The sequence below is a fragment of the Electrophorus electricus genome, chromosome 11 (genome assembly GCF_013358815.1).
Source record: "Electrophorus electricus isolate fEleEle1 chromosome 11, fEleEle1.pri, whole genome shotgun sequence".
In the NCBI taxonomy this organism is placed as follows: Eukaryota; Metazoa; Chordata; class Actinopteri; order Gymnotiformes; family Gymnotidae; genus Electrophorus; species Electrophorus electricus.
In genome coordinates, this window is record NC_049545.1 from 13,864,294 (window position 1) to 13,880,376 (window position 16,083).

At 44.3% G+C, this 16,083-nt stretch overlaps 1 protein-coding gene across 1 annotated transcript in view; it reads left to right on the plus strand.

Moving 5' to 3' along the window:
* The first annotated feature begins 5,235 nt into the window (after nucleotides 1-5,235).
* The window catches only part of mcu (mitochondrial calcium uniporter), a 50,619-nt gene continuing 39,771 nt past the window's right edge, over nucleotides 5,236-16,083 (plus strand). Inside the window, exon 1 of the mRNA XM_027022975.2 lies at nucleotides 5,236-5,414. Within this exon, the coding sequence (XP_026878776.2) occupies nucleotides 5,304-5,414 (111 nt within the window). The 5' untranslated portion in view covers nucleotides 5,236-5,303. The remainder of the gene's footprint in view (nucleotides 5,415-16,083) is intronic.

A 16,083-nucleotide genomic window follows, 5' to 3' on the forward strand; every position in this document is an offset into this window, starting at 1 on the left:
CAACTTACAAAACTGCTTTGTCATTTACTCATAGAATACATCCTAACCAGTACAGAAGATTAGAGTCCAATGTTTATGGCATTTAGCTGACACTTTTATCCAAAGCAACTTACAATTTTTACTGAGTACAACTTGAGCAATAGAGGGTTAAGAGCCTTGCTTATGGGGCCAACAGTAGCAATTTGGCAGGGAAGAGTCCACAATCTTTCAGTTGCAAGTCAAGTACCTTAACCACTGTGCAACCACTAGTCCGAACTATGGTCCATGCTGATGCCTAGAATTGCCAAATCCATAAGCTCTATCTCAGCCAATGATAAGTGCAATAATCAATAAGTGCTAGAGTTTGTTAGTCAACAAAAGAGAAGTCAACATCGGTGCAATGAACAATACCCTACAATAAATACTAGTTTCAGTTAGTCAACGTAGGAGGAGGGTCAGTGGTCATTTAAATATTCCACAAATAGATGGGTATTCAGTCTGTGTTTGAAGAATGCAAGGTTTGATGTACTTGAGGTACAGATGGTACTTTGATCATTGACATCATGTATGGAGGGGCTGGTCCATTTTTGGCTTTGTAGGCAAGCATCAAGGTTTTAAATCTGATGTGGGCAGCTACTGGAAGCCAATGAAGATAGCGCAGCAGTGGAGTGATGTGTGTGAACTTCGGAAGATTGAAGACCAGTCATGCTGCTGCATTCTGAACAAGCTGTAGAGGTCTGATGGTTCTGACAGGACGAGCATGATTTGATAATCGTCCCTTACTAACGTTACTCTTTATAACCCATGCTTTTGGCATGACCGCTGCATGGTGATTAGTGATGCAGTCCTACATTGTTCTCACATTAGTACTGTGTGTGATGACAAATAGATGAGACACCACTCATATAATTATATGTCCTGGGTCCCCTGTGTTAATCAAGGTATTTTTGACAGTAGGGGTCCTAAAATCAAAAAGGTCAAAGTCACAGGAAGATGTTTATAATAACCACAATTTGCACCGCAAACGTTAACCACAAAAGTTCCATTAAACCCAAAATCAACTTTGATATTTTCTTGTACACTCATCTCCACATTGATGGGTGCAGGCTTTTCTGAAGCCAAAAGGTTTACAAGGTCCAACTAAAAGGCCCCAATTTATAGCTCCACCAGGTCACAGCCTGAGCGGTCCAGTAAGGAACTGCCTCTCTCTGCACAGTAACTGCAATACATATACCTGCACTGTGCCATTTTTAACATTTCAATCTAAAAATATTCATGAATAGTTTTTGGTCTGTATTCATAAAACCCACCCTCTATTACGGCTCAGCAATAGTGACTATCATTTCTGAATCTATCAAATCTAGGCGCATTCTTTGCTCCCTGCCTGCAGGTAATGAAAGGCCATCCCGTGTGTCTTCACGGCTGCCTTCAGCTCTCTCTGAGCCCCTGCTATTCTCTGCTCACGAACTTATCTTCGTCAGAATGGATTCGCTCAGTGCTACATGCCCACCACTTCATCCACTTGGCCACGATGGATGCAGGCGTACCCACTTCTCCTCACCTCACCGTTTTCCAACGCACGGAGAAATCTGGATGCGATAACGCACAACATGTCGTCAAGTCCTGCAGGGATTACATAGAGAACTTTTATGATATTGTAACCTAGTTGTGCACTAAAGTGAATCTAAAATAAAGCTGCAGTGAAGCTGAGGCGAGCAACAAATATCTGATACATGCCAAGAGATATGATGTCTAACGGTCTCTGTTGGACATGTGTTATGGGTTATGATGAGAGTTCAAAACAAATCATGAGGATGCACATTAACATATTATTCATTTAATGTGCTTCTGTCACAGCACGGCCCCCTCCTTCTCGATTCCTCCCTGTGTGTGTGTGTGTGTGTGTTAATGGCCACACCCCTCTCATGCATCACACCTGTTCCTGGTTTTCCATTGTTCCATTTCGGTATGCATTTAAGGTTTTCTGTTGCCGACAGTCTTTGTCGATGTTTGACCCATGTGTGTTGTGCTACGCTGCAGCTAACCATAGTCAATAATTGAGCCTGTGTTTTGTGTTGCCCAAATCCAGTGTTTTACTTCTCGTGTTTTGGTTTCCTCTTGTGTGTTAATAAACGTTTATTGCGTCACGGCTCGTCTCAGCATCCTGCCACGCCTCCTGTTACAGCTTCCACGTCTGTGGAATGATCAGCCAGTCATGGATAGCCTCGGTGTTGATGAATGAGCTTCACCCATTTATAATGAGAACTGGTAAAGCAGGGCTGTTTAACACAGCAACCAGTCTGTCCACATGGCTTAGCCACACTAAGCAGAGTCACTCCCTTCTCACTATTGTGTGCAAAGGTGGTGTGAGTAATCCAACAAAGGTTGTGTTTCCGTGTCCTGGGACTGGTTTGTTTGCAGTACATTCGGCCTGCCCAGTTACTAATGAGCTTAAGCTCACTGTAAACCGCCACATGGCCATTTTGAGAGTGGAAATGGAAGTATTTCGAGATATTTATATGCTGTGAATCATCTAATCTCCACACAATTCTGTTGTTAATGTGTATGTGTGTGTTTGTGTGCCTGTGCGTATCTGTGTGTGTGTTTATCTAATTGACAGGTAAATACCCCACAATATGTGGGTGGTGGTGTTTGTAGAAGTGAGCAAGGAGTGCAAGCAATAGCAGGTTAATGATTCTGTTTATCTGCTTTGGACTCTCACATTCTGCACACACCCAGGAATCATCATCAAGGCTGTGGACATTGCACACAGGTCAGGGATTTGTCCAGAAGGCTGTAGTTTTGATTACAGGCAGGTAAAAGTTGATCAGTCATTGGATAATGGTGGCCACACCCGCCTGGTTCTGCTATAGTCGATCAGATTTGCACTGGACTTTCACACATTCTCAAGGCCTGAACTTGAAGTGTGCATGTTGGAAAACACTGTACCATGGAACATCTAAAAGCCTAACCCTGGCTGTCCTTTTGTGTTAGGTTTCTGCTCTGAGCATGTTAGAAGGCTTATGTGTGTGTGTGTGTGTGTGTGTGTGTGTGTGTGTGTGTGTGTGTGTGTGTGTGTGTGTGTGTGTGTGTGTGTGTGAGTGTGTGTAAGAGAGTGAGAAAGAGAGACTGGACACAGCAGAGGTACTTAACTCCTCCAGATATTTAGCATCTCATAAACTCCAGCTGCTAGTCTGACTGCAAGCAGCCTTGTGACTCAGTGCTAGCCTATCGAAACCTCTTGACAGGACTGATGCATTACGAACCAGAATCAGCTGATTACACACTGTATTTGATGGAACTTTTCACTGTCTGCCTCACTTGACCAAGTTTGTGCAAAAAAGAAAAATCACCACCCTCCATTCAGATCTTCAGCACTTACAATGGGAGGTGTGTCTTGGGCATGAAGAATACACAGCAAATGTGAAAATCGCCTATGGCAGCGGCTTGGAGAGAGCAATGATGTCATCCATGTTCATAGCCTACTATGATTGGTAGTCAGGGGCTTTTAGGGCAACAGGTGTGAGGCAGAAACAGAGCGGCTTTTTTTAGTCACAGATAAAACACCACGATAGCTGGCGCCCAACAGGTATTAATACATTATGTGTATTAATATCATTTTTAATATCATCATCATAGCTATAATTTCATATTCAAGTTTATGATAACATAGCTCTATGACCTATGTGCAGAGAAAACACGTGGGAGAAGAGACTCCATCATATTTGTTGCATAACCAGACTGAAGAAACTTCGATTAGATTCAACATGGCAGACTAGGCTCCCTGTGGAATTGGTCTCATAGCAGGACAGCATGATTAAGCAGGTTATATTAGCATACTCCACACATTGGCCCTGTTTAGTGTTTCTTATTCCTGCTTGCTTCTCTTATAAATGCATTATTTATGACCGTAGTATTGGATTATGTGACTAGAGTGCTTGGGTGATTATACCTGTCTAATAAGATCAAGAAAAATGAAATGAGCAACTTGTATGTAAAACGTGTATTATGAATTTTATTAATAATAACAATTTTATTACTTTGGTAAATAAAAAAATGAAGTTTGCATCATAATGATTATGGCTGCTTCGAAAGTCATTTAATTTACTTCCCAAGCCTCCACACACATAACTGGCACCATGCTGTTATACTCTTTACGTAGCATTGTGTATTCAACTATGCTAATAACTGAATTAGCAAAATTGTGTTCCTTAAAACTGTCACCTACATAAAAGTGCCCAGTGGTGCTCACATACTATCAAAGGGATCCAACTTTGCTAAGTGTTCACAAACAGTACTTTAGTCCAAAATCAGAAACAGAATGGAGGTTATTGCCAGCAAGACTGTACTATGTTTATGGACCTGAGGTTATGGCATAATGTAGTTTAGTAATCTCTTGGTTTGTACAAAGCTTTGATTATTTTCTGTTATTCCGCACTCCTTCAGTTCTCAAGCTTACTACAAAGAACCTGCTACCCTGCGCTGTTGTATGAACTTAGGGGCTGTTCAACCATTTCCTTGCCGTAACCACAGAGCAGAGTGAAGGATGTACTAATAATAGAAAAGTAATAATGTAATGGAAAAAAACTCTATTGCCAAAAAGCAGAGTACATGACAAAGCGGTGCACTGTGACATGATCTGTTGCTGGTGCAAAAGACACGTTTTAAAATGCTTATATGGTTCTACTTTGTTCATTATTTGTTAATTAAAATCGTTAATTATTTGATAACATCATTCGATGACTGATGTTTTTTTATTTATTGAAAATAATAATTTATACAATTCGAATATAAATCGATTATAATCTGTTGGCGACATATGAACGACACTGATGAATGAAGCAACTCTACAGAATCCTCAAAATGAAAAGGCTTGGTTATGACCTCCTATTACAGTTGAAGGCGCCGAAATGTGAATGTCCCGTGTTCTCCGATTGGTTGTACTGTCAATAACTGCCGCGCTCCATAACTTGTTTTTGATTGGCTTAAAAAGTATACCAGCAGGTAACCTTCTGACCAATAAAATATCAATTTTCATCTTATTTTCTTTGATAGACTCTTGAGGTAAAAAAAAAAAAAGGTTACGCGATGGTTTTAGATTTCATTGCTAATACATAGAACAGAAACTACCGAAGTGCTAAAGTATTTTTCCCAGAAGAGAGCTGGTCCCATTTATCCAACATTGTTCGGAAAAAAAAAATATCGGACGCGCTGTGTCTAATGATACCGTAGCCCAACCCAGCCCGCCGTCCTCCCCCCGCCCTCAGCAGTCTCAGCGACTTCGCCCGCAGTGGTCGCTTTCGTGCCTGGGTTTCACTCCAGAGATGGCTGTGAAAGTGTGCAGACTCTTGCTGTCCCGGAGCAGCGTTGCAGTAGTTTCCCCCTTCCCCGTGCTCGGTGTCCCTTCACATCGGCATCATCAACGCACAAGAACGGTAGGACTATAACTAAGCACGGGTGCTGGGCAAGGGAGGGCGATAAGGGTACGAGGGGGTGGATTCTTCTGGTAACGTTAGTGGCGAGGTGGGTAGCTAAGAAAGCCCGCTAAGGAAGTAGCTAGCTAACGACTTATATGACTACATTTTTCGGAACTGCGTTTTGGCCGGTATTAAACTACCGTGGTACATACAGAGACGGCTTTGTATAAGGTCATTAAATAGCCATCAGTTGTGACATTGCATCATTAGCTGGCTTGTTGGTTCGGCTCATGTCCGTAGGCGTATACTTGTACAGCTAATAGGAGTGGGTTAGCTTGCATGCGCCCCTCAACATTCCCTTCGTTAATTCCATGTTACTGTGTCAAAGTAGTAAACTCCGTTACGCCGAGCGATGACGGGTTATTGGCCGGAAGGGTGCGTGGGCCTGTGCGCTCTCTCTTTACGGGATAACCTTGAATGCAACAGTGCACCGTGGGTCTTAACTTTAATGCTGGATGTGACCAGAGAGATTCCCAGTGCTGCTAGTCGGGTTGAGCGTGCCACGGTTGCTCGCGGAAGGAAACATTACGCGCTGTCTTGTAGTTGTTATGCAGACTGTATACGTGGCACTGATTGTATTTAACCTGTTCATCATATAAGGTAAGCACGCACTGGCCCGTGTGTGTGCTCCTAGGTATATTTTTTTCCGTAGAGCCCGACGCGTTCGTGAGCCTCTGCAGTGTGTGTGTGTGTGTGTGTGTGCGTGCGCGCGCGAAGCGCGAGTGTTACAGTGCGGCAGAACCAGCGGCAACAGAGCCGCGCGTCCGTATCGGCGTCCGGTGAACTACAGGCGCTATTTTATCCCCTCTCACCATGTCTCACTTTCGCCAACACCGTCTCCCACGTTTACACACTCGTGTGCTCAAGTGCTCACTTCTACTACAGATGCAATTGGCCCCGTTCAGGTTCTTTGCCCACAATTTCGCCTACTCCGCGCGCGACCCCTCCCTTTTTGCGGGTGCTTCCTCCTAGAGTCGGGAGCCTCTGGGTTTCCCTTCCAAAGGTTTGTTTGAGCTCTGCTGTTCCAAGTGCGCAGCGACGCCTCGCAATATGCCGTATAGACCGCATGGAACAGTTATTGCCATCAAAGGAGCAAGGTGCAAACCTTTGATCCCATCCCAGAACTTTAGGGAGAAGCAGAAATAAAAATTGAGAAGCAAAGGAAATGAGGAAATAAAAAGAAACAGGCTTGACTGTAAAGAACTTTTGTTTCAGTTATTATTGTAGACCAACAATAAACAGCTAAAGTATGCCATGGTACACTTAACACCATAGCTTGTCTCTCCCCAGCTTTGGGATGAACCCGGGTTTGATTGTAAGTCCATCTGTAGCTTTGTATATGAAGCTTTTATTTCACTTCAGACAGGCAGTATTTTTGTCCATGTCTGCATTTATAGTTGCTTCTTACTTGCCCAAGAGTGGCTGATATGCACTGGAGCCTGTCAGCATATGAGAGTGCAGTGACAGCCAAGTCTTCATCTGCTTAGCTGCCTGAGAACAGTAGCTAAACAATAGTCCTTCAGTGGACATGCATGGACAAGCAAAGGAATCCCTGTCATGACAGTTTAGAACACATCAGGGCTAATTTGTTCCTTCAGCCCACCAAACTAAAAACACCAGACTGGAGCAGCCCAGTTGAGCTCAAGGGGCTGAGGCTTGTTTTTGTTCTTAGAGTTATAGTCTGAACTCTGGTCCTGGGAACCCACTGGCCACTACCACCGAACATGTCAAAGCTTTCTCTGACCTTACACATCTGATCCATGTCAGGGAAGGCTTGATAATTAACTTGATGAGCTGGATAAGGTGAGCCCTTGAACTGGAGGATGTGGCCCTCCATCTGGAGCCTGGGCTGGCCTCCACCCAGACACGCCGAGTTTCGGCTGATGAAGCACCATGGGAGAGAGTGATTTATAATGGCGATTCCCTTCATATTCATAAGGTGCTTGAATCCCGAGCTTTACGTTGAGGTTGGACTCCGGAGAGCGGCACTTAACCTGCACTGGCTGTCTATTGATGCAGCTGTCCAATAAAGGCAGGCCCTTTTTAGAGAGGGAGGCCACTTAGGGACTCTGCAGATCCAACCAGGGCTCCGTGTGAGAGAAGCCATAAATCACCACGTGGATGTGGACATTTCTGGGGTGCACTCGGTTTCATCAGTTACATCTCATCACCATTTAAAAAAAACCTATTTCCTTTGACTTTGATTTATGAAATATTCTGTGTGTGTGCGCGTGCACTTGTGTTGGCACCAAGCAAGGTCAGGAATCGTGGACCACCTTACGGCACGTCTAATCCAATCAGGGATGAGTTAGATAATTAACCCGTGTGGCTGAGATTGACTGGGTGCCTGCGGTAATCCAGATTAACAGATTTAGGACCTGGCGGCTCTGTGGAGTGCGGTGGAATCCCGCACAGCCCATCTCTCCCGTCATGATAAGTGACGAGGTGATTGATAAACCTCCAAGAACTACCGGCATTTCCACTCCCACTACTTTTCCACATCTCTTATGGGCAGGTCTTGGACTGGAAGACTTCTGTTACTAGTGGAGAATGCCAAAGAACCAAATGCTCTGTTTAGTTTTGAATGCCGATAACATGCGGTTTAATCAGTTATGTTTGTCGACTGCTCTAAATGGACACATGAGGTTAGTTAACGGAAAGTTACAACTTCTAACTGATTTAGGGGCCTTCAAGTTATTGATGTGTTCTTCTAGCTGGAGATTAAGCTCAGCTGCACCTGTGATGGCATGCCTGATTTTATATAGCCGTATCCCCGTCTGTATATCTTATACTTTCTGCCTAAACAAAACGTTAGCATGCTGAGCCTTAAAATTAGAAGGCTCCAATCAGCACACAAGAAAACCTTTTCATCTCGGATTCTATCCGAGTGCTGATTCTATCCTAAGAGCGACTACCAGCAAAAACGTCAGGGCCATAGAAATGACCAGCCAAATTGTGATTTGCAAGCATTAATTATGCAGTCTAGCAATATAAATCTAGAGAGTATCTCTTAACCTCTCACCTGTTCATTTTTATTGCTAATGTAATTTATGTAGGCTTAAACAACACTCAAGTTAACAATGTTTAAATGTTAATTGTATAATTAACCAGAATTAGCCTATGTTTACATCTATGGCATTTATCTGACGCGATTATCCAAAGCAACTTACAATTATGACTGAATACAATTTGAGCAATTGAGGGTTAAGGGTCTTGCTCAGGGGCCCAGCATTGGCAGCCTGGCAGTGGTGGGGCTTGAACTGGCAACCTTCTGATTACTAGTCAAGTACCTGAGCTCATGCTGTATAATTGAAGAATTTCTGTACTGATCTTGCTGTATAGTTGCTGCAATATTGTTTTGGAGCTCCAGTAGATGCTCGTCATATTCTTGTTCTGGAATTTGATCTCAGTTCAGAACGAAAGTAGGTGGTGAGTTGCACTGGTAGAGATTAGTCTGCTCCTGTGACGCATTCCTCATTTTCTTCTTGATTGGGCAGTGGAGGATGTGCACCGTGATCGTTCAGCTGGTTCTTAAACAGTGAATGCATAAGGAAGCTGAGTATTCAGGACCTGATGAGGCATTATGGAGTTAAAATGAAATATTGAAATAATACTGCATTCTAAATCTCCTCATTATTCCAAGTTCTGATTTGAATGCACTTGACAATTAATCATGTAAATAACCAGATATTAATCCATGACACTTCATTTGATTAATATTCGAGGACTTGCCTGGAAATTGAGGCCGGGTGAACCGTTCTGCGTTACGGTCACTATGCAAACGGTTTCGATGCATGAATTAATTTCTATGGATGAAACCTTTCGCAAGCACCCAGCGATTCGTTTCTGCTGAGCAAGTGGGGGGCTAAATTAGGCCTTGTCGTGGTTGGGCACGATCATACGTAACGTATTTATAACGGATTTAGATGTTGCTAAGGGCTACTTGGCTTTGTTGAAACACCCACCACCAAGCCGATGGAGCATGCATGGCTGGGGATGCACTTGCATGTACAAGATTGCAACTTTCAGTGAGTAGGGAAGGTCCTCATTCAGCCATTGAGTTTTTCCTCCCACCTAGACCATTTTAATTATTAGAGAAAACTGCTTGTGGTGCAGTCAGTTAAATTCATAATGTGTTGACTGATGTATTAATATGATCTTATACAAGTGATGTAAGACTCATTTTATGAGTGTAATATGCACATGGCTAAATTAATGTAATAGAAAAATAAATCACAAAATATCTTTGCCACATTTTCCACTCGCCCCTACTGGTGAGCTCATTTTTCTCTCTCACCTTGCCACTTTGCGTCATTCTGCCACTGGCTCATGTTTATATCAATCCTTTGGTGGGTGTGTGTGTGTGTGTGTGTGTTTGTGTGTTTGTGTGTGTGTGAAACACAAACAGATACCTGTCCAGCTGGTTTGAACTGTTTATCTTGCTAGTCTGTTTTAAGGACTCTCCTTTGAATCTACACATCTACAGAAGACTCAACATCACATTAGGTTCTTTAGATTTGGTGTCACTTTTGAATTCAGTTAGCATGTTCAATACGTAGTGCTTTGAATATTCAAAACGACATCAAAACTCTTGTTTCTGCTCTGGCATGTGTGTTTTCAGAGGTTTGTTTGTGTGAGGTCACTCCCACAGCATGCTTTTCTTTTGCTTTTGTTCTGACAGAAATGTCATGATTTGTTTCAAAATAAAATGCAAATTTTCACAGGCTCATAGTGATCTCATTCCTAAGGTGATTAGGGAAAAAATTGAGGGGAAATAATTTTAAAAAATGAAGAGGGGGGGGAAAAAATAAAAATAAATCAATAATATATATATATATATATATATATATATATATATATATATATATATATATATATATATAATTATATATAAAATGCGTGTACACACACACACACACACACACACACACACACACACACACACACACAACGACATTCTAAAGATTGGGCTCCACTGGTAAACATTTTTATTACTGTGACTAGCAAGCTATGTGAGTAAAAGATGGCCTGATTTCCAAAAGGCATTAAGTTAAGATGACACATTAATTTAATATTTTAAGCAATCTTTACAGTTTCAAAATAGTGAAATAAGAGAAGGGCTTGATGCAATAGTCTGGGCAACCTGCACACTCAGTACTTAGTAATGCCCCCTTTGGCAGGTATCAGAGATTGTAGCCTAAATGCATTTTGTAGTCAGCTTAGACTCTCTCAGTTCTTGTTTGGGGGATTTTTGCCAGTGGTCGTTCTTGCACAAGGCTTCTAGCTTTGTGAGGATCTTGGGCCGTCTTGCCTGCATTGTTCTTTTGAGGTCTAGCCCCAGATTTTCGATGACTATTAGGTCGGGGGTCTGTCAGGGTCGAGGCAAAACCTTTAGCTTGTGCCCCTTGAGGAAATCCATTGTGGATTTTGAGGTTTGGGATCATCATCCTGTTGTAGAAGCCGTCCTCTTTTCATCTTCAGCTTCTTGGCAGAAGGTGTGACGTTTGCTTCAAGGATTTGCTGGTGTTTATTTGAATCCATTCTTCCCTCTACCAGTGGAATGTTCCGTGTTCCTGGCTGCAACACAAGCCCAAAGCAAGATCGATCCTCCTCCGTGCCCGACAGTTAGAAAGGTGTTCTCTTCATGAAATTCTGCACCTTTTTTTCTAAAAACATCTTTGCTCATTGTGGCTAAAAAGTTATTTACTTTTTTTTTCTATTCTAATATTATACAAAGCAAAAACAATCTTGCTTAAAATATTGAGAAGAATGTTTCTCTATCTATCTATCTATCTATCTATCTATCTATCTATCTATCTACACAGACACGTCTTTTATAAAAAAAAATTATTTCTACATTTATTAATTAATATTGTTACATTTTTAGCACCGTTTCATGAACCATTTGGTGTGGGGTGGTCTGAAATGACTCATCTGAAGGACGCGGACATAGCTGTGGCTTCGGGTCTCCTTAGTCGCCTCCAAGCGAGAGCACCCTACCTCCCACTGCCTCGCCGCTCCCTTCTGCTCATCAGTGCAGGGGTGGCCTTGGTGCGCTCTGTTAATGGAGGCCTGATGAATGTAACGCGATGACTGATGAGGAGCTGCTCTGTTACCTGTGTACGCCGATGCATCCCTGCAGTCATGGGTTTGTGGTGTTGCACTCATTGACCCTGAGTGACTTGATCAGTCTTCAGATATATCAATGCTTATGTGATTGTGTCAATAGGATGCAAATGCACAAACATGCTCTACGCATTCTGGAGGGGAGGGCCTGTTATTTTTGCCCCTGTTTAACATTGAGCTACATCGGCCTGGGCGTTTCCCATCCCCTGATCACCCCAGCACACCCACTCATCGCTGGTTCCCCCTTCACCACCACAGGTTTTCACTTATCTGCTTTATTTAACCAAAAGAAATGGATAAAGTAGGGCAGATTCAGTCCAGGGCAATTCTTTTGTAAAAGCCTCCATGGGAATCTAGTAAAAACAAATGCATCCAATCCAGGCTGAGGAATGCAGGCCTGCTCTGTGGGGTGATGGGATTGCATGAGCTATTTGTAGGTCCAGGTTTCACATTTCTTTTTGCATAGATGAATAATGGAGTCACAGGAACATGTCTGTGTTGTTAGTTGATTTGTTTTGTATTTAACGTTTGATACTATAAGGAGAGGACTCGTCTGTTCTGCCATTTTCGTATAGGACTGTTCAATGACTGTGTTATTTGGGGTGCCTTGTGTCTCCAGTTAGACTTGGTCATAAAACATTGCTACACTAGATCATAAAAAATAAAAATCACAGAGATCGTCCATGGTTTATGTGGTTAACACGGACATTTAAATGTTGAAGAGATTCAGGCAGCGATGTCCTTACGCGCCCATACATATTTGCATTATTTTGTGCCCTCACAGCTATTGAAGGATTTTTGTAGGGTCTCCTTTGTGTTACCCAGATACGACCTGCTCTGCCACTACCAGTGGCTTAGCCTAAAGACTCCACAGTAGAACGGAGTAGCTGGATCCAGTTCAGGACAAGAGGTTCTTGGGGCGATGTGCGTTACTGCAGTAGTGCGCTTCTCTGTGCCAGAGGAGGGGCAGGCCGGCTGTTTGAACCCGAGCGTGGACGGTCAACCCCAAGTGCTCTCAGCTTGGTCGACTTTGTTTCGTGTCGGTGCATCCAGGAGACAAGTGCATGGCACTTCATATTAACAGCCTCCGAGACACCACCACATCCGCTAACGAGTCCCCATCGGTAACGAGCTCACGGGCATTATGGCGACGCGACGCCACGGGCGACGTCGGACTCTGTCTCGCCGCCGGCCCTGGGAGCGGAGCGCGAAAGCGCGCTGTGAGAGAAATGTCCCCTGTTAGCGAGTCTCGTGCGGCGGAGTTTTCTCCCCTCCGCCACCGGCTGCGCAGAGAACAGCACGGTAAAAGCGGCGGGTGCTCCAGTTCTTCACACTCCCCGTTTAAATCTGTCAAAGCTTCAAACCCCGTCCATGCCTCTACAGTGGCTTTACTCCGCGGTGGTTCCTACGGTCCGAGGCTCACCTTCACCACCAGCCTAATGCCAACGCACCCGAAGGGTTTCTGTGCCGAACGATGGCTCCCATTTTGGAGGAGGCTTTTAGGCCATCTACAGTGTTGCGTCACGCAGCACTTCTGATGCGAGTTGACAAACGGTGTGAGTGCAGGCAAGCGGCGAGGACCTAGCCACTGTCTTCAGGGCATTGTTTGCGTTGTAATTAGTTGCCAGAACAACCGTCTGAGAGGCTCTGTGTTCATAAGCAAGCACATGGTCCCCAGACCACCCTGACTGGCTCTCAGGCCACTTGCCCTTGTGGTGAAATGTCGTTGTGTGTGGGTTTTTTTTTTGTTTTTTTTAAAAACCTGATTACCCCTCTGCCTGTCTACACAAAAACACTTACATGTGCACACATGCTGAGTGTTTGCAAGTTTTTGCTGTTAAAGTCAAAGCCAGCCTGTCACTGTATTGCCCCGATGGGTGGAGAAGGAAGGTTTGAACTGAAACGGTTAAGAAGCATACCAGCAAGAAACCTGGAATTGTATCTGATTAAATAGAGGCCTTCACTCACCCTCTGTGTTTTCCGCAAGCATTCTGCTAGACCGAGGAACACAAAAGCACCACCAAACAAACACCAACAAAACGGGCGCTTTATAATTCAATATAGAATGTGAACCCTGTACACAGAAGGTGCATGTTATTGTCTGCTTAAGAAAGTAATTACCAGGCAGGAACAGCCCATTACTTCACATGTTGTCTGGTTACAGTGGGGAGAATTCCGACGCTGTGAACGTGTGTGACGGTGTGTGTGTGAGAAAATCAGCAATTGTTTTTTGTTTTTTTTTTTCCCCTCTTCAAGTGTTACACAGATGGAAAGTTAGCAAACCTTCACAACAAGCCTCTGTGTACCTAAATACCTCATGTCCCAACGTGCAATGTATTACACTGGTAGCAGAATGGTAAGAAATGGTAGCCAAAGGATACAAAGAAAGCAGAAGACTTAAAAACCTTCGTCCCCTCCTCTGTTCCAGCCAATGCTCCTGTTAGTCTCTCCTCTAAATGCCATGGCACGCCAACCCAGTGGCGGAAATGACCCACCTGTTTGATCTTCAGCCTTCACATAAAGGGCTTGACAAGCCCCTCCCCCTGGTCACGGAGTTTGGCGCTCATACTGTGTGGCAGAAGTCCAGGAGCCCAGTCTGCGGGCCTCATTACATTGTACAGCTTTTACCTATTAAATAGCAGCATTTTATTTAACCAATCTGGGCAAATGTACTTGCACTATACTTTGTTGTTGAATTTTATTTATCTACTATATTTTTCTACCTGTTGTGTCGTCTCTCCTGTTCTTATTCTGATTGCCGATATCGTCAAATTCCTCGCATGTGGAAACTTACTTGGCCAATGAATGGATCCCCATTCTGACTGAGTCTGACTCTGATTCTGACTCTGCGTGGGCAGGCCTGTGACCCGTTCCACCGGGCCGATCTCGGTCACCTCGGTCTTCTGACCAAGTTGCTTATGCAAACTATGTTGCTCTTGTGATGCTTTGTTCCAGTATCTAGGCCATTCTGCCTCGCAGCCTTCCAGGAGACACTGGCGTCAGCTACGTGGCGTGCTGTCCACATACACTTGGGAGGCAGAGTTGCTGTCATTTGGTGTCGCAGGGGAAGGGTGATGCAACGGCAGCTCTATCATGGGGGGAGCCGTCGGGAGAAACGGAGGTGGCTGCACATTGCAGCGCTCGCTTCTGACACAACCTGGCTCTGTGTGTGTGTGTCTGATCTCCACACACTCACCTTGTATATATTATAACGTTGCCATCTTAATGACTGTAGCTCAGGGTGACAACAAAAAGTGTGTGTGTGTGAGTGTGTGTGTGTGTGTGTGTGTGTGTGTGTGTGTGTGAGAGAGAGAGAGAGAGAGAATTGTGAAATCCGGTCACTGTGCTCATCCTAAATGCAGCACAAATGAAGTTGGTACTGCTTAGGTTCAGGGGCTTGTGATGGAGCGTGCTGCTCAATGATCCGGCTACTTGCTGTTTCATTACCCATCTCTGCAGCCACCCACCTCTGGCCTGCGCATATTTAACATTAGACAAGTGGAGGCAAGTGTTCCATTTAAAAAAAAAAATTTGACCAAATAAATGATAATTATTTATTCATTCAATGGAATAAATGCTTCTCCGTGCACTCTGTGTTCTATAACACTTGCACATAGCAGTGACGCACGCGGACTGGACACTTTCAGGGCCACGACTTGTACATTTCTATTTTAGACAACTGTATCACTATTTATAAGATTATTGGTAATTTTAGGGACTTTATACATTTCAAAATGAAACTTTCCGAACAGGAATTTCAGCAGCCCAGCTTGGAGACCCTGGCGTTCCACACTTAAAGCTGCTCTTACAGAGTGGACTAGCATTTAGTTTCAGCTGTTGGAAAACTACAGAACACTTTTCATCCCCCAAAGAATTATGGAAATGGGCTGTTCTGTTGAAGCCAAGTTTTGACCACAGAGGTCACCAAGGCAAAGCTGTTTTGTAGTGTGTTAGTTCACAGACGTTGGGTGGAAGTTGCAGATTCCAAAGCAAGCCTTTGTCCTTTGTTGCACGTACTTCCCCCCCACGAGCCGCCGAGCCATAGCGACAACCCCTTAGGCCCCGCCTCCAAGTGGCTCTACTGGCTTCCCCCGTAACACAGGGATTTCTTCCTCATTCTTCCTTGCTTCCTCCCTCAATCCTCTTGCAGTCACCGGAATCCCGCCCGCACACGGAATCCTCCCGGCTGTCGGACGAGTAGGTGGTGCTCCCCGTAGCGGCCCAGCCCCCGCTCCGACTGCTGGCTGCGTTTCCGTGGCGGAAGCCCGACAACGCGGAGCCGGCGCGGTGTAGGCTCTCGCACAGGGTTAATAAAGAGTGAGCGCTCTGCCGATCTGCTTTGCTGGGTGGGTCTCGCGAAGAAAGGGCCTGTTTGCTCAGGTTTGTCAGACTAGATATGCAGCCTGGCTGGTAGCCGTCAGAGATAAGAGTTCAAACGTAAACACACACGCTCGCTTCTTTTCAGACACACATTCTAATGCTCACATACTCTCAGCATGTC